This window comes from Trichomycterus rosablanca, chromosome 26, assembly GCF_030014385.1.
Source record: "Trichomycterus rosablanca isolate fTriRos1 chromosome 26, fTriRos1.hap1, whole genome shotgun sequence".
Classification (NCBI taxonomy): domain Eukaryota; kingdom Metazoa; phylum Chordata; class Actinopteri; order Siluriformes; family Trichomycteridae; genus Trichomycterus; species Trichomycterus rosablanca.
The window spans coordinates 16,056,095-16,079,992 of NC_086013.1; the positions used below are offsets into that span (position 1 = coordinate 16,056,095).

At 43.3% G+C, this 23,898-nt stretch overlaps 1 protein-coding gene across 1 annotated transcript in view; it reads left to right on the forward strand.

Annotated features, from left to right (window-relative positions):
- Positions 1 to 23,898, forward strand: part of pappaa (pregnancy-associated plasma protein A, pappalysin 1a) — a 124,449-nt gene extending 100,551 nt beyond the window's left edge. Inside the window, exons 18-23 of the mRNA XM_062988990.1 lie at positions 267 to 462; positions 2,157 to 2,304; positions 2,910 to 3,025; positions 12,661 to 12,732; positions 14,310 to 14,408; positions 23,422 to 23,898. Of these exons, the coding sequence (XP_062845060.1) occupies positions 267 to 462; positions 2,157 to 2,304; positions 2,910 to 3,025; positions 12,661 to 12,732; positions 14,310 to 14,408; positions 23,422 to 23,526 (736 nt within the window). The 3' untranslated portion in view covers positions 23,527 to 23,898. The remainder of the gene's footprint in view (positions 1 to 266; positions 463 to 2,156; positions 2,305 to 2,909; positions 3,026 to 12,660; positions 12,733 to 14,309; positions 14,409 to 23,421) is intronic.

A 23,898-nucleotide genomic window follows, 5' to 3' on the forward strand; every position in this document is an offset into this window, starting at 1 on the left:
CAAATTCCCATAGACACACAAACCTATACACTGCGTAGCTGTTCTAGCTGTTTTTGAAATATGGTGTCCAACAAGCTCCTGCTCAGTTGTCCAAATATGTACTTTTGACCATCTAGTGTTCCTTAGCAGGGCTGCCAAATGGGAATTTTGACCACGACTGGTCAGTTGTTGACACACTGTGACCTCTTTGATTTATCTGTCTATTCATTGCCTGGAACTCAACATGCACCCTGGTCGTAACACCCGTCTCCGTTTTCCTTTTACAGGCGGGCGTTTAAGCTGCAGTGTACCGAGGACGGTAGGTGGCTGGAGGGCTCCTGTGAGCCGGTGATGTGCCCTCCGCCGCCACCCGTCTTCCACGGCATGTACCACTGTACCGACGGCTTCCGCTTCGACAGCATGTGCTGGCTGCAGTGCCAGTCCGTCAACAGCACCGTGAAATCACCCGCTCCCTGCAAACAGGTCCGTTGTTTAACTTCTGTGTGATTATGACAGTAATTTGTTGGTGATATATAAGGTGTAAATCTATATATATATATACCGTATATATACAGTATATATATATAGTATATATGGGCACAGAGAGGTCAGCAGCTGTACTCAGTCATTTTATCCTCATCAGAATGTCCTTTATTTTGGGGTCCTATGTCCTTTTTTGGGGTCTGACGCCCTCCTTTTTAGGGTCCTATGTCCTCCTTTTTAGGGTCCTATGTCCTTCTTTTTGGGGTCTGATGTCCTTTATTTTGGAGTCTGATGTCCTTCTTTTTGGGGTGTAGTGCCCTCCTTTTTATGCCCTTCTTAATTTTGGGGTCTGATGTCCTTTATTTTGGGGTCTGAAGTCCTCCTTTTAGGTGTTATGGAAGTGGCCATCCTAATAACAGCTTACCAGCATTTGTTGTGTTTAAATAAGTAGTAAAATTATAATAAATGAATAATAAAAAGCAGTTGCAGAAATAAAAACAAACCCTAAACTGCTTAGAAACAATTGAGAGCGACTGTCTCAGCGACTGTCTCACTCTCTCCTGCTTTCTTCTGTCTGTCTGACCTTGCGTTTGTCCATCTGGTTTAATTTAAATGAACAGAACGAAGAGCTCTGGTTTCAGAACCTGGAACAGGAACATGATGTATTGAGTAAATGTCCTCACCACTCTCTCTCACACACACACACACACACACGCACGCACACACACACGCACACACACACGCACAAACAAAACCAGCACGGCCTGTTAGATGACCGACCTTGCCAGCAACATCTCCGCAGCACCCCTTTGATGTTTGGGTGACCTCATGGTGGAATCTGCAGTGGGGCACAAACATAATCAAGCGTCCCGCCAGATGTAATCCCCGATGTTTTCATGTACGGGTCACGCGCACCAGAGCTAACGCTCTAAAACATTCTCGCCAGTACCGTTCCATTAAGACTCTTAATTAATGGTGGTATTAAAATGTCTCAGAAGGTCGCCTGATCCGTCCCGTGTGCTTCTTTCCTCACAGTACACCTTTTTGGGGTCTGATGTCCTTATTATTTTGTCCTCTTATTTTTGGGTCTGATGTCCATTATTTTTGGGTCTGATGTTCTTTATTTTGGGGTCTGATGTTCTTTATTTTGGGGTCTGATGTCCTCATTTTTTGTCCTCTTTTTGGGGTCTGATGTTCTCTTTTTTTGGGGTCTGATGTCCTTGGTTTTGTCCTCTATTTTGGGGTCTAATGTCCTAATTTTTGTCCTCTATTTTGGGGTCTGATTTCCTGCTTTTTGGGGGTCAGATGTCTTTTATTTTAGGGTCTGATGTCCTTTATTTTGGGGTCTGATGCCCTCATTTATTTGTCCGTTATTTTGTGGTATGATGTCCTTTATTTTGGAGTCTGATGTCCTCATTTGTGGTGTCTGATGTCCTCCTTTTTTGTCCTTTATTTTGGGGTCTGATGTCTTCATTTTTTGTCCTTTATTTTAGGGTCTGATGTCCTTTATTTTGGGGTCTGATGCTTTCATTATTTTGTCCTTTATTTTGGGGTCTGATGTCCTTAATTTTGAGTGTAATGTCCTTTAGTCTGGGGTCTGATATTCTCATTATTTTGTCCTTTATTTTGGGGTCTGATGTCCTCCTTTTTGGGGCTGTTGTTTCCTGACCTTACACCTCTGTCGTTCACCGCAGGGGCCGCAATCCAACGTGATCCGCTGCAGGAAGGACGGAAACTGGACCGGAACTTTTCAGATTTGTCCTCAGCTTAAAGGTCACTGCTCGCTACCTCGGAACCTGCACCCCGGCATCCGGCTCAGCTGCAGGAAAGGACATGCGATCGGTGAGCGTTTATCACGACATTTATGTATATAATGCTTTCTGTGCAATAAATGAATAAAATACTTTCGTCCATCTAGTGTATAAAACACGCTGGTCGCTCTTGTTAAACAACTAAATAAAATGTATAACTACAAATATCAACACACTCAACAGTTCAGGAGAAGCCGCGGGATCCGCCACATCCGCCACACCGGATCTTTAACCACATGGTTTGGGTTTTGGGGTAGAGAATGGTACCACAGTTGATTGGATCTGTCTAAGCGTTCGCTGGTAATCAATCATCCGGTTGTACAGAGGGATCTAAATATTAGGACGGGACCCTGTTTTTGTGAGCGGGTCGTACTGGTAGGACGTGTGATGTGGTGGGAGTGATGTGGCGTGTGCAGTCATGTTCTCTTACATGGCTGTAATTGATGCTGTAGAGTGAATACCAGGGGCGGATCAGGGCAAAGCAGAGTGGTAAATTACCCAGGGTGCCGGAGCACAGGGGTTCGATTCCCTGGTGTCCTTTCTGTGTGGACTTTGCATGTTCTCCCTGGGTCTGTGTGGGTTTCCTCTCACAGTACAAAGACATTCAGTCAAGTCCCGTCTGTCTCTGTCACACAGGAGCCGAGTGTGAGCTTTCATGCAGGGACATGAACAGCGATGTGGTCATCCTGCCAGACAACGTGACCGCCAGCAGCTTTCTCCAGCACCACTGGATGAACCCGCCTAAAATCACGGTGTGTTTTGCACTGTCTCCCAGGACACAACACGAACACACACACAAATACGTACACACACACACAGTGACACGGCACACTTCACAACACAACGAGAGGATGTCGCGAGAGCTCCGTCTCCGTATGAGCTGAGTTTCTCTGGAAAAGGGTCAGCAGGAACCATAGAGGTTCTTCAGGTGGTCAGTATAGGGACAAACCTTAAGGTACACATGTAGAGTTTTATTCTATAGAAATGAAACTGATGTGAGTAGCTTGCATCACACTCATTTATTTTGTTTCTGTCAGGTCCCTCAAGAACCCTGAATAGGATAAATGGATGGATGAATGGTTGGATGAATGGATGAATGGATGGATGAATGGATGGATGGATGGATGAATGGATGAGGAAGTTTCTGGGCACTGCCATCTTTGGTTGGGTTTTAATTTTCTGAAAACAGTACACCGACGAGGCATAACATTATGACCACTGCCAGGTGAAGTGAATAACACTGATTATCTCTTCATCACGGCACCTGTTAGTGGGGGGGATATATTAGGCAGCAAGTGAACATTTTATCCTCAAAGTTGATGTTAGAAGCAGGAAAAATGGGCGAGCGTGAGGATCTGAGGGTCAGATTGTGATGGCTAGACAACACAATCAGAGCATCTTCAAAACTGCAGTTCTTGTGGGGTCTCTGCAGTGGTCAGTATCTACTGTATTAAAAGTGGTCCAAGGAAGGAACAGTGGTAAACCGGCGGCCAAGACTCACCGATGCACGTGTGGTCTGATCCAACAGACGAGCTACTGTAGCTCAGATTGCTGAAGACGTTAATGCTAGTTCTGATAGAAAGGAGTCGGAATACACAGGGGGACCAACACAATATTAGGAAGGTGGTCACAATGTTATGCCTCATCGGTGTATGCTTTGTCATGTGACACATATGCATTAAACAACAATAATTTAGGGTAACGCAGCAGTCAAATGCCCTAGAGTATGGATTCACCTCCATATGATTGAGGTGTCGGCACAAGTGGTGGAGGAATACACAGTGTATAATTATCCATATGTATGTAGGATTTTAATAAGAATGCACCGCTGGTAGGAATAAAGAAGTCAGTCCATGTCAGGGGTGACGAGCAGTGTGATTCTCCACCTTAATCCGTTCCAGGAGGCTGCTTAAAGACAGATTTGGTTTGGTGTAGTCCATTTACCTGGGAACTATCAGGATGATTGGAATGCACCTTAAGTGTCTGCATTTGTATGTACCGCTCGATGTTGCATGTTTCTTTTATTTTTATTTTAACATGACTAATAATAAAAACCCGAATCTCATTTCACGATCGCTGAAATCTCCGAGCTTGTTTGAACCACGTTGACATGGAGGCCAAGTCGTAAAAGTTAAAAGCCGCCGATAGCGCCTATATTCTCAGAAACGACCCAATTACGAGCACTAACATTAGAGTCTGGTATTTATTCACCTGTCAGAAGTATGACCTTGATTTAACGCTTGGTTCTGGAACTGGCTGGAGAACCTGTGCCAAGTCTGGTATGCAGACCAGATCCGCTGTGGCGACGCCTAAATACAGGAGCACCCGGAAAATAAATAGTTGTGATGGTAGTGGTACTACTTAAGTACTTCTAAGGGCAATTAAGCAATTAAGAGCAGCCAATCTACCTACTGGAAGGTGATAGAACTGCGAGGAGCTCATGTGGACACAAGGAGAAGATGTAAAGCTCCTCACAAACAGTGACTGGAAGCGAGGTACCATGTTTGATGGGTAGCACTGTCACCTCTTAGCAAGAAGGTCCTGGGTTCGATTCCCAGGTGGAGCGGTCCGGGTCCTTTCTGTGTGGAGTTTGCATGTTCTCCCCGAGTCTGCATGGGTTTCCTCCTACAGTACAAAGACATTCAGTCAGGTTAATGTGTGTGTGTGTGTGTGTGTGTGTGTGTGTGTGTGTCCTGTGATGGTTTAATGACCTGTCCAGGGTGTTTCCTGCATTTAGCCCAGTGAATCAGACTCACCACCACCCTGAATAGGAAAAAACGGACAATGAATGAATGAATGATTGAATGAATGATTGAATAAATAAATAAATGAATGAATGAATAGATGGATGAATGAAGATGAATGGATGAATAAATGGATGAATGGATGAATGAATGGATAAATGGATGGATGGATGAATGGATGAATGAATGGATGAATGAATGGATGAATGAATGGATGAATGAATTAATAAATGAATGAATAGATGAATGAAGATAAATGAATGGATGAATGAATAAATAAATGAATGAATGAATAGATGGATGAATGAAGATGAATGGATGAATGGATGAATGGATGAATGAATGGATAAATGGATAAATGGATGGATGGCTGAATGAATGAATGGATGAATGAATGGATGAATGAATTAATAAATGAATGAATAGATGAATGAAGATAAATGAATGGATGAATGAATGAATGAATGGATGGATAAATGGATGAATGAATGAATAGATGAATGAATGGATGAATGAATGGATGAATGAATTAATAAATGAATGAATAGATGAATGAATATAAATGAATGGATGAATGAATGGATGAATGGATGAATAAATGGATCAATGAATGGATGAATGAATGAATGAATGAATGGATGAATGGATGAATTAATGAATTGATGAATTGATGTTGTTGGTGTTTGGTTTTGCCCGTCGCTGTATTGGTTGCTAGGTTACTCAGATTTCCTGGTGATGGGAATGTTGACTCGGCGCTTTGAGAAACGAAACGACACGCCGTCGGTTGGTAAGATCGATCCGTCGTGCCGGCGGGGGGGTTGTGAGAGAGGAGCCTGAATCGATGATCAGGGCTGAACGCTGAGCCGAGCCGGGATCGATCAGAGGCGGGTGGATCGATGCGCTCTAGATTCCTCAACAACGTTTTCCTTGCGTTACGACCCGACTTGTTTTTAGCCGAACGATGCTGAAGATCTTGTCTGCTTCCACGAGGGATCTTCAGAAAGTTTCCACACTTTTATATTTTGGTTATAAGCGGTGAGGGTGGGAGGAGTAATCGGTCGTGTCTGAGAGACTGAGAGACGCTTATAGTCCGGATTTAGCTCCATCTGATTTCCACCTTTTTGGACGCTCAAAGAAGCTTTAAAGAGAAGAAGATTTTCATGTGATGATGATGTGAAAGCAGCGGTCCTTCTTTTATTTGGTGGTGGCATTAAAAAGTTGGTACGATGCTGGGAAAATGCATCGGAAGGCGACGGTGTAGAAAACGGATGGAGTATATTTTTGAAATTCTCAATAAATAGAGTAAAAAAGTGCGGAAACTTTTTGAAGATTAATTACACAACAGGGGAAGAAGAAGATAGAGATCTTCAGCACTTGGAGAACCCTGAGAGTATCTCTCACTCTTTGTTTACCTGTTATTCATTTATCTATTCATTCATTCACTAGCCACTCCATCCAGGTCAGGGTCGAGCTCCAATCCATTGCTACACACACTCATGGTCTTGAAGGTCTGCAGCAGTAGAGAAGAAATACAACTGGTAACTGGACATGACTGAATTGGGGGTAAATTTGTGGAGGAGGGGGTAATTGAGTGGTTTAGTACCTTAACCTTAGTATCTTAACTGATGAAGAGATAATCAGTGTTATTCACTTCACCTGTCACTGGTCATAATGTTATGCCTGGTCGGTGTGTATAAATATGGAACACTAGCTATATATAGCAGATGGGAACTGGTTATGACTACATTGTGAGAAAATTTAAGGGGGGTAATTGAGTAGTAATTTCTCCAAGATGTTGCATTAACTGTTATATATGGAATACTAGCTGTACAGTATATTGTGGATGGGAACTGGTTATGACTAAATTAGAAAAAAAATCATTGGTGTTCATTTTACACTCTGTAAACCAGTTAAAAACAGCTGACTTTTGGCCCCATAACCGATCATGACAGGTTACTCGGGGGGGAACAATTTTTTTCTGGTTCATCCGCCGACCTGCTCGCTCATTTCTCTGCTCTTCTATCCTCACTGATATCAGCAAAAAGAAGTGCACACTCTGCTAATGCGCAGGTGCTGTGTTACCAAATATAGGGACAGAGGGCACGTCGGGTGAACGGGGACCGAGACGATCGGTCATGCCAGGCAGCCGGGGCTAACATTAAGCGCTAATTAATAGCCTGGAGTTTTATTAAAAGGGCTACGAGCGAAATGTAATAGCGGTGCGGTGGGTAATGATATCACGTCTAGATAGAGCGGGGGGGGTCAGACCCAGGGGCGGAGGGGCGGGTGGTCCGGCTGATTAGATTTAGGGTCGGGTAAGGGGATGATGTCATGCGGGGCATGCGCGGGGCGGCGGGAGATACGGCGTCTGTATGTTCTGCTCGCTGGATTAGCGCGAAACGCTTCGGTCAGTCAATGTCGGTCAAACTCGATAAGCATAAATGAGTTTGTATGGACCGGGTCAGCACCGATCCTTCCTGTCCAGAATTAGGGCTGATTTTCGATGATCAGGCATGTTATCCTGATAAAATCGGATTCATGCCTCGTCAGAAGAGCTTCTAAACGTCTAAACTGTAGTCCATCTATTGCTCTACATGCTTTTTTAGCCTGCTTTCACTCTGTTCTTCAATGGTCAGGACCCCCACAGAGCAGGTATTATTTGGGTGGTGGATCATTCTCTGCACTGCAGTGACACTGACATGGTGGTGGTGTGTTAGTGTGTGTAGGGAGTGGATCAGACACAGCAGTGCTGATGAAGTTTTTAAACACCTCACTGTCACTGCTGGACTGAGAATAATCCACCAACCAAAAATATCCAGCCATCAGCGCCCCGTGGGCAGCGTCCTGTGACCACTGATGAAGGTCTAGAAGATGACCGACTCAAACAGCAGCAATAGATGAGCGATCGTCTCTGACTTTACATCTACGAGGTGGACCGACTAGGTAGGAGTGTCTAATAGAGTGGACAGTGAGTGGACACAGTGTTTAAAAACTCCAGCAGCGCTGCTGTGTCTGATCAATTCATACCAGCACGACACACACTAACACACCACCACCATGTCAGTGTCACTGCGGTGCTGAGAATGATCCACCACCTAAATAATACCTGCTCTGTGGGGGTCCTGTGAGGGTCCTGACCATTGAAGAACAGGGTGAAAGCAGGCTAAAAGTATGTAGAGAAACAGATGGACTACAGTCAGTAATTGTAGAACTACAAAGTGCTTCTATATGGTAAGTGGAGCTGATAAAATGAACAGTGAGTGTAGAAACATGGCTGATCAGTGTATATATAAAACCTTTATTTGTGCCTCGTCAGGGATTTCTCTCTCTCAGCCACCTGGAGCAGACGGGTGAAAGTCTGGGAGATTTATGAATTTGGGACGCAGCCGTTTGTAAATCCACCTCGACCTGTTTTAAAGAAAAACAGAACAAAGACATCAAAGATATTTTATGGTTTTAGCTTAATAACGTCACTGTTGTTTTAAATGTGTAATCCATCTAAAACTGATGCCTTTAACCTGACATAAACAAGAAAAGTTGGGACAGCGACAGATCAAGACACGTGAAATGTGAATCCATCATGCTTTCAAGTTTTACTTGTCACGTACAGGTCGTACATGGTGTAACTAGCAGTGAAATGCTTTAACAACAGGCGCCGCAACTGACGCGCCCCCTCCGACACGTGAGCAGTACCCGACTGCATCTTTTCACCTGCACGAGTTCATATGCGGATCAGCTTTGTGTACGGAGAGCCACACCCTGATCAACGCATTTATTCCTCGACTCTGCGCAGGTGCCATCGACCAGCCAGCAGAGGTCGTAATTGCATCAGTTATGAGGAACCCTGGTCCGGCTTCCCACCCTGTATGAACAACAGCCAATCGTTGTCTATGTAGGCGCCCAGCCTGCCGGTAGCAGAGCTGAGATTCGAACCGATGAGTTTAAAATCTCAGCTCTGGTGTGCTAGTGTGTTTTACCTGAGGATTATTTCTATCCGCTTACTGCAATGCATTAGTTCTATTCGCAGCAACACCTGCGCAGTATGATACTACCACCACCGTGCTTCACAGTAGGTACAGTGTTGTTAGGCTTTGTTTATTGTTTACATTTTTTACAAGGGAGACGTACAGTACTGTGACAGTATATTGTCTAAGCAATAAAGGGTTAAGGGCCTTGCTCAAGGGCCCAAGAGTGGCAACCTAGCAGTGGTAGGGCTTAAACCAGCGACCTTTCAATTACTAGTCCAGTACCTCAAATAAGTGACCAACAACAACCCAATCATTTTCTTTATAAAATTTATTTATTACACCTGTTAGATTATTAGAAGGGGCGTCCCAATACTTTTGTCCGTACAGTGACAGGTCTATCTATCTGTCTGTCTGCCTATCTATCTATCTCTTTGTCTGTCTGTCCGTCCATCCATCCGTCCATCCACCCATCTATCTATCTGTCTGTCTGCCTATCTATCTATCTCTCTGTCTGTCTGTCTCTCTGTCTATCTGTCTGTCTATTTATCTATCTCTTTGTCTATCTGTCTGTCCGTCCGTCCATCCGTCCGTCCACCCATCTACAGTGCCTTGCAAAAGTATTCAGCCCCCTTGAACTTTTCAACCTTTTGCCACATTTCAGGCTTTAAACATAAAGATATGAAATTGTAATTTTTTTTTGAAGAATCAATAACAAGTGCGACACAATTGTGAAGTGGAACGAAATTTATTGGATATTTTAAACTTTTTTTAGAAATAAAAACCTGAAAAGTGGGGCGTGCAATATTATTCAGCCCCTTTACTTTCAGTGCAGCAAACTCACTCCAGAAGTTCAGTGAGGATCTCTGAATGATCCAATGTTGACCTAAATGACTGATGGTGATAAATAGAATCCACCTGTGTGTAATCAAGTCTCCGTATAAATGCACCTGCTCTGTGACAGTCTCAGAGTTCTGTTTAAAGCGCAGAGAGCATCATGAAGACCAAGAAACACACCAGGCAGGTCCGAGATACTGTTGTGGAGAAGTTTAAAGCCGAATTTGGATACAAAAAGATTTCCCAAGCTTTAAACATCTCAAGGAGCACTGTGCAAGCGATCATATTGAAATGAAGGGAGTATCAGACCACTGCAAATCTACCAAGACCCGGCCGTCCCTCTAAACTTTCAGCTCAAACAAGGAGAAGACTGATCAGAGATGCAGCCAAGAGGCCCATGATCACTCTGAATGAACTGCAGAGATCTACAGCTGAGGTGGGAGAATCTGTCCATAGGACACAATCAGTCGTACACTGCACAAATCTGGCCTTTATGGAAGAGTGGCAAGAAGAAAGCCATTTCTCAAAGATATCTATAAAAAGTCACCTGGGAGACACACCAAACATGTGGAAGAAGGTGCTCTGGTCAGATGAAACCAAAATCGAACTTTTTGGCCACAATGCAAAACGTTATGTTTGGCATAAAAGCAACACAGCTCATCACCCTGAACACACCATCCCCACTGTCAAACATGGTGGTGGCAGCATCATGGTTTGGGCCTGCTTTTCTTCAGCAGGGACAGGGAAGATGGTTAAAATTGATGGGAAGATGGATGGAGCCAAATACAGGACCATTCTGGAAGAAAACCTGTTGCAGTCTGCAAAAGACCTGAGACTGGGACGGAGATTTATCTTCCAACAAGACAATGATCCAAAACATAAAGCAAAATCTACAATGGAATGGTTCACAAATAAACTTATCCAGGTGAAAATGGCCAAGTCAAAGTCCAGACCTGAATCCCATCGAGAATCTGTGGAAAGAGCTGAAAACTGCTGTTCACAAACGCTCTCCATCCAACCTCACTGAGCTCGAACTGTTTTGCAAGGAAGAATGGGCAAAAATTTCTGTCTCTCGATGTGCAAAACTAATAGAGACATACCCCAAGCGACTTGCAGCTGTAATCGCAGCAAAAGGTGGCGCTACAAAGTATTAACGCAAGAGGGCTGAATAATATTGCACGCCCCACTTTTCAGTTTTTTATTTCTAAAAAAAGTTTAAAATATCCAATAAATTTCGTTCCACTTCACGATTGTGTCCCGCTTGTTGTTGATTCTTCACAAAAAATTACAATTTCATATCTTTATGTTTGAAGCCTGAAATGTGGCAAAAGGTTGAAAAGTTCAAGGGGGCTGAATACTTTTGCAAGGCACTGTATCTATCTGTCTGTCTGTCTGTCTATCTCTGTCTGTCTGCCTGCCTGCTTATCTGTCTGTCTGTCTGTCTGTCTATCTATCATCTTTCTATCTGTCTGTCTGTCTGTCTGTCTGTCTGTCTGTCTGTCTGTCTATTTATCTATCTATCTGTCTCTCTGTCTATCTGTCCATCTGTCTATCTGTCTATCTGCCCTTTTAGTCTGAGATCAAGGTTTTTTACCATGAAACATTCTAATGTTAGAGGTAAATTATGTCGTTCGCTAGTGCTGGGAACCAGGGATGAATCTTCAGCGGTGCTATCAGCCGGTCGTTCGTCTACATACAGACACGACTGGACAATCTAAAAGGACACGCGTGAGAGTGTGTGCGATAATCGATTACCCATCATCCCTCAGTGTAGCCGTGCGTACGGTGATGATTTATTCCTCACTTTTTTGTTGTATTGATTTGCTGAGCGGTGGAAATGTAAAATACCTGAGTGTGCAGGAGCGTGTTAGCGAGACAGTAAGGTGAGGAGGCTCGTACTGAACGACTGGCATCAAACTGGCCGATAGCCGAGGACTCCCTGACCTCTCAACAACACACACACACACACACACACCGGGTGTAGACTTTTCACGAGATTCTGGAGTGTGTCTGTAGGGAACTGTGCCCATTCAGTTAAAAGAGCATTTGTAAGGTCATGCACAGATGTCCTTAAAAGGGAAGCATATCTTATATTTTATATTGACCTTATCCAGGCTTCTGTCTGGTACAACTTTGGTGTGTGTGTGTGTGTGTGTGTGTGTGTGTGTGTTTGCCCGTTTGCCCTGTGATGGACTGGTGACCTGTCTGTGGTGTTTCCTACCTTTTGTCCAGTGTATTAGACCCCCTGCGATCCCTTATAGGATAAAGTGGTGGTAAAACAAACGCTGAATGAATGAATAAATGAATACTGTGACAGATTAAAAGAAAAAAAAAAACACAAGTATCGGCATGACTTCTCTGCTTACTGACGAATAAAAACACAGAACGATCATTCAAAGCTCCCGACAGAACAAAAACGTGACTGATGTGCAACCTGGAAGCTCCGTGATAATAAACATCTATTCCAGGTAAAGTCATTGTTCGTTTGAGGGAAATTTAGACGCTTAGATGTTCACCTCAGTCAATCTCATGAAAAAATACGACCTGACACAACCGGCTCATCAAAGTCTGGAGTCTCTCAGACTTGTAACGACATGGTGCTGTTCTTCCTTCGGCCGGCGTTTGAAGCTTCACGTCACGTACTTAGTGAGAACGACCTGTTACTACAGCGCCTGGTAAACGCCTGGTACCTGCAGAGCGACCGTCCACGTGCTTATAAACACACGACGGCTTCAAAGTATTTGCACAACTGACCATGAGCTTGTTGGACATCCAGTTTCAAAAATAAATGTTATTAAAATAAAATGACGTTTATTCATTTATTTTATCTTCTATTTACAGCATATAACGTGCACCATGGGTCTGAAGTGGTACCCACATCCTGAGGTCCTGCACTGCATCAAAGGTTGTGAGGTAAGATCTCCAGGGCACCAAGAACAAGTCAGAATTTGAGTAGATTCTGCACGTTTCCTTTTCCTTTTTTGTCCATTTTTGCCATTTTTACTCCAAATTATGGAACGACTGATCCTTCGTATAAATTAATGCGTGGTATTTTTTCCTCCAAATAAATTAATGTGCATCATTTTTAAACTCCAAATTATGGAATTACTGACTCTTCACATGGATTAATGCACAGTATATTTTACTCCAAATTATGGAACCCTACATGACCCTTCATATGAATTAATGCACGTAATTTTTTATGTCAAATGATTAAATGACTGACCCTTCATATGAATTAATGCATGATGTTGTTTTGCTTCAAATTATGGAATGACTGATCCTTCAAATTAATTAATGCATGGCATTTTTATCCCAAAATATGTAATGACTGGCCCTTCATATGAGTTAATGCATGGTATTTTTTTCCATCAAATTATGGAATGACTGACTCTTCATGTGACTTAATACATGCCATTTTTCTTCTCCAAATTATGGAATGACCGATCCTTCAAATTAATTGATGTATGGCATTTTTTTATCCCGAATTATTTAATGACTGACCCTTCATATGAATTAATGCATTATTTTTTTTTTTACTCCTAATTATGTAATGACTGATCCTTCATATAAATTAATGCATGGTATTTTTTTTTAAATCCCAAATTATGTAATGACTGATCCTTCATATAAATTAATGCATGGCATTTTTTTTATCCCTAATTATGTAATGACTGACCCTTCATATAAATTAATGCTGGTATTTTTTCCTCCAAATTATGGAATGCCTGACCCTTCATATCAATTAATGCATGACATTTTTTACTTCAAATTATGGAATGCCTGACCCTTCGTATTAATTAATGCATAGCATTTTTTTTATTCCAAATTATGGAATAACTGACCCTTCAAATGAATTAATGCATGGTGTTTTTTTTTTACTCCAAATTATGGAATGATTAAACTCTCATATAAATTTAATTTTGATGTAGGAGCATTTAGGCAGTGTAGCGATAAACTACTTCAGCTAACTATCGCTGGGATTCCAGGGTTCGAATCTCCACTGATGCTCTCGGCCGGTCGGGTATCTACAAAAAGACGTGATTGGCTATGTCTAAGTTTGGGAGGGTGTCCGAGGGACTGTTATAGATGTGTTTCACGAGTCTGCACATTCATTCACCCTGAATGGTGTTTTAAACAAGGAGGCCCAAATATACTAAAATATCTGTATGTGTGTGGATGGCAGGTCGGTCAGACAGCCTGGTACTCCTGTGTTCTGGTCGCTTTTCCATATTGCATGTTTGTGACGTAGCGTAGACGTAAACAGAACCTCCACAGCTGGCGCTAATGACTTTCAGATCATGTCTTTACTTAATGGTTAACACCGGCTGCAATGGCATTTCTGTAATGCAGCTTTAATGGTGATAAAATCAGTACGACACATTTTAACTGCTGGTTTATGATCAGAATCAGGGGTTCATGATTTTCTGTGCAGGGTTTTAATATATTGATAAATTCAGCTTTTTATTTATTTATTTTTTCAATTGCAGCCGTTCCAGGGGGACAATTATTGCGATGCCATGAACAACCGAGCTTACTGCAACTACGACGGAGGAGACTGCTGCCAGTCCACGGTCAAGACTAAAAAGGTACCACAAACCTTTAATTATCTCATACGTCTCATTTAATGACCTTTAACCTTTAATTCAGAATGGGCTGTTTGGCAGCTCAGGGTGGCATGAGATCTGGGGATCCAGGGTTTGATTCTAAGCTGTGCTATCGGCCGGCTGGGCGTCTGCATGGAGACGATTGACTGAAATAGCCTGGCCAATGGGAGGTACACTCGTCAGTGCGCTCTTAGTGCAGGCCCTAAGTCCAGATAGAAAGAGGTGTAATCCGCTGTGGAAATGCCTGAATACAGTGTTCTGACCACCCAGCACCTTCCTTAAGGTGTTTGTCATGGTTGTGCCAGTCTTTGCCCCATGGTTTAAGCATATTTTGGTTATTTATAGAAAAAGATTATATTAATTATATAAGGTTTCCATCTGAATATCTTCCCCCATATTTGTCCTGTAGCACATATGCTGCCAATACGCCAGCATGTGATTCAGCGTCTAAACCGACAATCCAGACGTCCTTTGCTCTCCTAAGTGTTGTAAACCATTAGCGGTAGCCCACGTGTCAAATAATGAGCCGTGATCCGCTGTGGAACTGCAGACGATTCCGTCTGGATAGAAAGAGACGCTGGAAAGGCGCCCACGCTGGAGACGAGATAAACGCAGCCATAAATGCAGGAAGAACCCACAGACTCTTGCTTTTCCTCGTTACATCATTCTGGCCATCGTAGCTCGTACCCTCTCCAGCAGTCCGCTGTTTGTTGGGCAATTACCGGAGCCCTCCGGGGGGATGGCAGCCTCTTCCAAAAAAGAGCTGATGCACGAGGAAGTCTTTTTACAAACCCTGCTGCGTTTGATGGCCTTTAAAACCTGCAGGAAGCGTGGACCGTCTTCACGCGCTGCATCACGCTTCCAGATGGAGAGCTGAGACTGGTTTCTCAGGTTTCTCAGAGTTTGGAGCCAGTAGTCTAAAGCTGTTTCCTGAACTGACTTTACTGCCCAATGACGTCAATAATGGGTAGCTCATTGAAGAGTCTGAATGAATGAATGAATGAATGACTGAATGAATGAAGAGATACAAAAATTATTAAATAGAAGAATAAATACTGAATTTTAAAAATTAATAAATGGATAAATTATTACATTTATGAATAAAGCAAGAATAAAGAATAAATAAATAAATAAATAAATAAATAAATAAATAAATAAATAAATAAATAAATAAATCATAAATAAATAAAAAGGAACAAATAAATAAATAAATAATTAAGTAATCAAATAAATAAACAAAGGAATAAGTAATTAAGTAAACAAATAAATAAATAAGGAATTAAGTAAATAAAGGAATAAATAAAGAAATAAGTAATTAAGAAATTAAGTAAATAAATAAATGTGGCTGTTTGAAGCCCTGTGTAGGATCGGTGGGTTAGTGAAGAACCTTGGTCAGGAAGAAACCCCCAACTGTACCAACCAACTGTAACTTCATGGGGAGTGTAAATGTGTCGGGAAGGTCAGATTTAGTCCGTAGAAGAGTCCGTAGAATGGCTCGATTGTGGACAGCTTGACCCCAGCAATCCAACAGTTTCTAATTCCTGACTGACCGGTTGTTTGGTGGCTGCCTTCTTGGACAAATATCCTCTAAGCATAAGGTGACAGTTGGGTTTAGGGTTGGGATTAGGGTTTTTTCCAACCAAGTTGAGGCCACGGTTCACTAGGGAATTCCAGACTGGCCTCTGACTGCCATCAAAAACCATTTATTTTGGTGACAACGGCAAGTGCGACTACGGCTTTATGATGTGTTGTTTGTGTTTAAGTGCCTCAGCAACCATAGCAAGCGGTCAAGACTCAATTTCCTCTAATCCCGCTAATAATGGTCACCTTTACTCATCTCCTCCTGAGATCCCCCTCTACCCTTGGGTATGTAGTTATCCTCAGCTGGCCTCTCATTACCAGCTCTTTAAACTCTTCCCCAGTTGTCGACATTTCTGCGGGCTATAACCTTCTCCTGCTCTGTCTCCGCGTCTTCGAGAGCCATTGGCAAAGCAAACACCGCCAGAACCCAGGCGGCAATGATTCACTGAGCCCGACTCTACCCGAAGGCGCTCTTTAGAGGGTTTTAGAGGGTTCGCTCTGTCCAGCCTGCGTCAACGAGCAGACAGAGATCTCTGTAAGAGTTGGGCGAGCGCCAGACCAGCTCACCAGTGTTGACAATCGCTTCGTGGTTATTAGCCAGGCTTCTGGTGCGCCCCTTATCTATAGTGCGTCACACTCTTGGTTTGCAGGAGAAGCATGGAGTCTTTTTGTTCCACACTTCCGGTAATAGTCAGGATTTGTGGAGAAAGGAGACAGAAAATTGCTATAAATTATCAATCAGGGTTCGATTGATGGACCGCCAGGGTGAAGGAGGAGACTCTTCACCCTGATTGAAGCAATCACTGCGCCACCGGCTACTGCAGAAGTGTTCGTTCCAATCGTTGTGTGATTGTCCGGCTTCGTCTGGGTTACAGATTTCCCCCGGTTTGTTTAAACGTTATTTAGGAAAGCCCGGACCAGAGCCGACCACGCATCAGCGCACAGGTAAGCCCCAGTCTGACTCCAAACTGCCCCTTAACGTCCAGTCGGCATTCGTTCTATTGTTTTGTCAAGATGGACGTGCGAGATACTTTAGGACTGTTTGTTGTTCCTCGCCGCTCGCACACGCGCCAAGACGGCTTTATTCGGAACAGCGGCGAGCGGCGAGCGTGCCACCTGATCCCGAGCCGGGCGGGGAACAGATGGGTCTGCCGTGTACCGCAAAACAAATGATTATCGAATCTCGATGACAACCTTCGCCGTTTTGACCTGGACGGTTCTTGGGAAGCCGAATATTTGATGTCAAATAGTTACCATGTGTGTTTGGTCAGAATCATTTACCGGTGGGGGGTGAAAGGGGGGGTTTTGTGCTTTAAAAAAATACAGATTCATTGCCGACAGCTGTCTGATTATTCAGGACATGATGGTATTGAGTAATAAGGAAGTTAGCAATGGAGCACAATCGCTGCTGGCTGGAAATGTTTTGTCTCTTATTTATTTATTTATTTATTTTTATTCAGTACCGTCAGAGTTTCCTTTATCCACTTTCCTCCTCGACGGGGTGAACCCCTCTTTCGGCCCTGCTCCCCTTTAGCGTGACAGCCAGAGGTACTTCCCGCTGCCGGCTTGTTTGTTTTCCCAGCTTATCTCTCCCTGGCACCCCCACCAATTCCCCCTCCTCGCTTTCTCCAGCTGAAGATATCAGTATTAAGGAATTATGGGTGACTGCTCGTGCGTTAGTCCTCTCTGGGACTCGGGGAAGGTGCGAGCCCGGCGGCATGTAAGGTCTCCACGGCGTCCAGCGCTAATCGCTGCAAGCTGTCGGCTCGGCTCTCGCCAGGGAGAATCAGGGCGACCCCAGGTTCCCTAAATCACCCAGGATTCGTTCAGAAGGAAACCGGGAGGGTCCGAATGGTCCGAGTTTATTTTTATATGGTGCCATGATTGCACAATTCTATCCAGTAGTAAACCGTGATTCTTAAACCGGAGCCCTCTGACTGACCCCACCTCGTCCAAAAAAATAAATTATAATTAAAATAAAACAGCCTAGTTTACTGTGTCCTCTCCTAAAGTCCTGCAGAAGCTAAAAAACAAAAATAAAGATGATAGTTCTAAACACGTCCTCCTTATACTGTAAATAATGGCATCAGAAAAGCACTCGCGCCTCCACAGTGGGCGGAGCTTGTCATAAAGTCAACGATAACAAAACCCATTTTTTATTGAAAGGAAATATATGATTGGTCATTTTAAATGTTTTTTCATTCTGTGGTCGTTAGCTTGACCACAGATGACCACACAACATTCTGATCGTGAGACAAAGCAGCTTCTTTAATGTAACCCTTTCACGTTAAACACAAATCAAATAGGCAGGTATGAAGGATTTGTTTGCTTAGATTTGTACTTGGTCAAGTGTTGACTGTCAAATTATGAGTAGGGTCGCGGGCGGGGGGGATGCTGGAGCCTATGCCAGCTTTTCAATGGGCGCAAGGCACACAGTAACACCCTGGACGGGGCGCCAGTCCATCGCAGGGCAGACACACACACATTCACCTATAGGGCAATTCAGTTTCTCCAGGTAACCTGACTGCATGTTTTTGGACTGTGGGAGGAAACCGGAGCTCCCGGAGGAAACCCACGCAGACATGGGGAGAACATGCAAACTCCACACAGAAAAGACCCGGATCGTCCCACATGGGGATCGAACCGAGGACCTTCTTGCTGTGAGGCAACAGTGCTACCCACCGAGCCACCATGCCATCCTCGAACACTTATTATATTATCTTATTATCTTATATTACCTTAGGCCGTCTCCGAGGGTGTAGAGGTCCCGGATGGTTCCACTCTGCTCAATTCAAATTAAGAAGGATACAAGCATGACAAAAACTGAGGTGTCCAGTCATTTTCTACATTTATATCAAAACATTTACGCATTTAATAACAACCTTGGTAATGCAATCACTTCAGCAACAAGGTGCCGGTTTTGAAGCTAAATCTTGGATGTGGACGGTTTTATCCACGTTATAGCAGCCTTATTTTCACATGGAGATCCGTATGGCGCACAGAGAGTCACGCATCGATCCCCATCATCCCCCGTCTATGTGCGGCGCCATCGATCGGCCAGCAGGGGTCGCGACAGCAGCCCCAGACGCTCTGCCCGTCGATAGTGGAGCTCGGATGTCAGCGCCGGTGGGCTTGCGTGTTTCACCCAGACGTGCATTATTTTTAAAAGGAATTGAAGTCAGATTTCATCGTCCAGACTTCCTGTCTGTTTTCGATTAGGGTTTTAAACCCCGGCGGGTATTTTAATACTCAGGATTGTATCTTTATCTTACCTCTGGTCCTGCAGAGCCGAGTACCCGTCAGAGGCGGGCCGAGGACTCGCCCCCTGTCAGCGCCGGTTTGTTTGAAAGCTTAAGTGGTGGGTAGGAAATTCCACATGGCATTCCCCGGACCCCCTTTGCGTGCTCTCAATCAGGCCCAGATGAGCCCGTCCTGTTCCTTAGCGTCAAGGTCTGAGAAAAGCATGTCAGATTTGCCACCCACGGTGCCCGAGTGATGGGGAGATAAGGAGGTGCTTCAGGTCGGCCGGTGGATAAATCAAGAGGCCGATAAAGTGACCGATGAGTAAACATACCAGCAGGGAGCTTCTACAACCTCAAACCAGGACGTCTGGTACCGGGAGCACCTCCAAAGTTCGGTACTCGGGGCAAGAGACATTCATTCATTCATTCATTCATTCATTCAGTGTCTGTTTTATCATCGCTGTATTCTGGTCAGGGTCGTGAGGGTGTAGTTTACTGGGAGAAGGGCAGAAAACACCTAAAACAGGTCACCATTCTATCACACATCTCCAGTTGACCTGACGTCTTTGGACTGTGGGAGGAAACTGGAGACAGGGGAGAACATGCAAACTCCACACAGAAAATACCTGGACCGCTCCACCTGGGACTCGAACCAAGGACCTTCTTTCTGTGTAATAGAAAAAATTTGACTTGCTGTTGCCAACATTGCTGTTTTGCGTGGTTGTACCCTAGTGGTTATGGTACTGGACTAGTAATCGAAAGGTCGCTGGTTCAAGCCCCACAACTACCAGGTTGACACTGTTGGGCCCTTGAGCAAGGCCCTTAACCCTCAATTGCTTAGACAGTGTAAATCATTTTGGATAAAAGCGTCTGCTAAAAGGCAAATATGTAAATTTAATCGAAAGGTTGCTGGTTCAAGCCCCACCACTGCCAGGTTGCCACTGTTGGGCCCTTGAGCAAGGCCCTTAACCCTCAATTGCTTAGACTGTATACTGTCACAATACTGTAAGTCGCTATGGATAAAAGCGTTCACTAAATGACGTAAATATAATCGAAAGGTCATTGGTTCAAGCCCCTTTGCCGCCAGGTTGCCACTGTTGGGCCCTTGAGCGAGGCCCTTAAGCCTAAATTGCTTAGACAAGATACTGTTACAGCACTGTAAGTCGCTTTGGATAAAAGCGGCCTCTAAATGCCAGAAATGTAAATGTTTTGGTGATCAGTTTTCCCCATGTCTGGTGCCCTCCTGCGTTCCACAAACATCCAGACTGGCAAGTAGACTGGCATCTCCGAACCATCCAAAATCGCCAGCAGCAGGAGTCTCAGCGAAACAACACATTTCATAGCAAACAGATGAACCCCGGCTAATCTGAACTAGAAAAAGTGAAACCAGTCGCTGGAGCTGCAGTTAAAGATCTTAAGGTGGAACGAAGGGTTTTGGTTTGCGTTCACCCTCAATTAGACAGAGGAAATGCCACTCGGATGATTGGCAGCTGGCTTTAATACATCTGCAGCTCTTGCTCGTAAAGCTTTTGCAAGTTCTGGGAAGCCTCCTCCTCCCGAACACGGTTCTCCTCTGCTGGGGTAGTGACAAACACCATACCTCCCGGACTCACTCTCCCTTTCCTGCACCCCTGTCCGTATCTCGCCCGTTCTCGAGGTCTGCCCGCCGTGAGGCAGTCCAGCACCCTTTCAGTCGGCTTACGTTTAGGTTTTATCCATTTTACCTTGAGTGTTAACCCAGCACCGCCTGACTCCTGCGTAGATCCCTTATCTCCAGGGCTTTGAGTAACACAACCTGATTGTCTTGGCTTTAAGTAACACACACATACACACACACACACACACGATAAACCAGATTAAAAAATAATAATAATAATAAGAAGAAGAAGATGAAATTAATAACTACAAATTAAACCCTTCGCTGGGAACCTCTGGGGTGTTTGCAGGACTGCGGTGTTTTAAGATAATTTTATAGTCAGTGCACCACATTTTCCAAACATGATGGATCATTTACATTGTCAGTACCTGTATAATAGATTTTATTTATTTATTTATTTATGTATTTATTTTTTATTTATTCATTCATTTTTAAATTCAGTTATTTATTTATTTATTAATTTTTAATTCAATTTATTTATTTATGTATTTATTTATTTATATAATTATTTAAATATTTATTCATTTTTTAATTCGATTTTTAATTAATTAATTAATTAATTTTTTAATTTGTTTTAAATAATTTTTAATTCAATTTTTTTATGTATTTATATATTTATTTATTTATATATCCATATATTTATTAACATATTTATTTATTTATTCATGTTTTTAATTCATTTTTGACCAAGATTTTTTATTTATTCATTTATATATTTATTTATTCATTTTTAATTCAATTTTTAATTAATTAATTAGTTTTATTTATTTATTTATTTTATTTAACTATTTATTTATTTATTTAAATATTTATATATTTATTAACATATTTATTTATTCATTCATTTTTAATTCCATTTTTAATTAATCTATTTATTTATTCATTTATATAATCGATTTTATGGTGATGTTTATGAATGAACTTTAACTACTAATAACTACAAAATCAAATCAGACGTTATGATTAAACACTGGGAGCTTAGTGGGTAAAGCTTTGGGCTATTAAAGCTATCAAAGGAAGTGTTGTGGGTTTGAATCCCAGCTCTGCCATGCAGCCACTGTTGGGCCCTTGAGTGAGACCCTTTACTGCCTTTACAGTATCTGACCCTGAACTCTGACCCTACAGCTTAAATTGGTTTTCTTGCGATTTTTGCATCTTTTCAGCAACGATTAATGAAAGATTTAATTAATTTTTGTTGCTCTGTTGGTCCTAAAATACGCTGACGTTTTCTAATGAACTTTATTAGCTCGTAAGCACCGCTAGCCACGTCGCAGCGCCGAAACCGCGTGACCAGTTTTTTCTGGAGTTTGTTTATGCGCTCCGGTTATGAATGTGCCGTCCACATGTGGTCCTGGTTGTACGAGATGAGGTCAAAAAGCAGCTGAGGATTTTCCCTTAGGGAGTCCACATCACGGCGTCGGTGCCAGCGTTAAACCATGACGTCAGGGGCCGCCGGCTGTGGGGAAATGACATTCAGACTCCTCTGTAGCTCATCCTGCAGCTGTCTGAGGGAACAGTGTGCTAATCGAGCACCTGACGGCTATCTGCAATCATATATATATATTAATTATCTGTAATTTCATTCTTATACTTTTATACTATGGTCAAAAGTATTTGGACACTTAGCTTCTCTTCTGAGAGGCTTCTCACAAGACTTTAAAGTGTGTCTGGTGGAATTTGTGCTCATTCAGTCAAAAGCGTTTGTATGGCTGGGTACTGGTGTTGGTCAGTGAAGTCTCAGTTGATGTTCCAGTTCATTCCAAAGCTGTTCAGTGGGTTTGAGGTCAGGGATTTGTGCAGGACACAGAAGTTTCTGTCTGTCTGTATATCTATCTGTCTGTCTGTATATCTATCTGTCTGTCTGTCTGTCTGTCTGTCTGTCTGTCTGTCTGTCTGTCTGTCTGTCTGTCTATCTATCTATCTATCTATCTATCTATCTATCTATCTATCTATATTTATATGTATCTATCTGTCTGTCTGTCTATCTATTATCTATCCATCTATCCATCTGTCTATCTATCTATCTATCTATCTATCTATCTATCTATCTATCTATCTATCTATCTATCTATCTATCTATCTATCTATCTATCCGTCTATCCGTCTGTCTGTCTATCTATCTGTCCGTCTATCTGTCTGTATGCAAAAATAGGTCTGATCAAATGATAACTTACAATAACTTTGGCGGCACGGTGGCTCGGTGGCTAACACTGTCAGCAAGAAGGTCCTGGGTTCGATTCCCAGGCAGAGCAGTCCGGGTCCTTTCTGTGTTTGCACGTTCTCCCCGAGTCTTTGTGGGTTTCCTCTGAGCGCTCCGGTTTCCTCCCACAGTCCAAATGAGTGACGACTTGTCCGGGGTGTTTCCTACGTTTCATCCAGTGAATTGTACCCACTGCAGCCCTGACCAGGATAGACAATGAATGAATGAATTATTATTTATCAGCGAATTGCATCAAAACTAAATTTACGCCACCACTGTACCATCTCTCATCCATGTTGTTTATCTCACCCTCAGGTGATCCTGTTTCCGTCATCGTGCGACGCTCAGAGTGACTGCGCCTGCCGGGACCCCAGCGCGCCCGAGAACATCAAGGACGAGTACGTGCACTCGCTGGGCTGAGGACGGGGGCGCGGCCGCGGAGGTTCCGGCCTCGGACATTCTTCCAGATCTGCTGCTTCACAAGTGTACCTCTCCTGTCCTGTCGCGCTGCTCCTCCTCGTCAACGTGTCTGCCTGCAACCGTCCGCCACCTTCCGGAAGGTCTACCCACCGGCAAGGGAAACCAAACGGGAAAGAAAGGAGACGGGTGTGGGGGTATGAGGGAGGAACGGACCTCGATGCCATCCTTTGTTATTAGCCTAGATGATGAATATGATCTGTTCTGGTTAGCATGCCCATCTGTGCCAGCTTGTTTAAATGTCCATTTTGCTAATTGTAAAGTCCAGGGTTTAATCAGCGTACACACACAGCATCCACACACAGCATCCACACA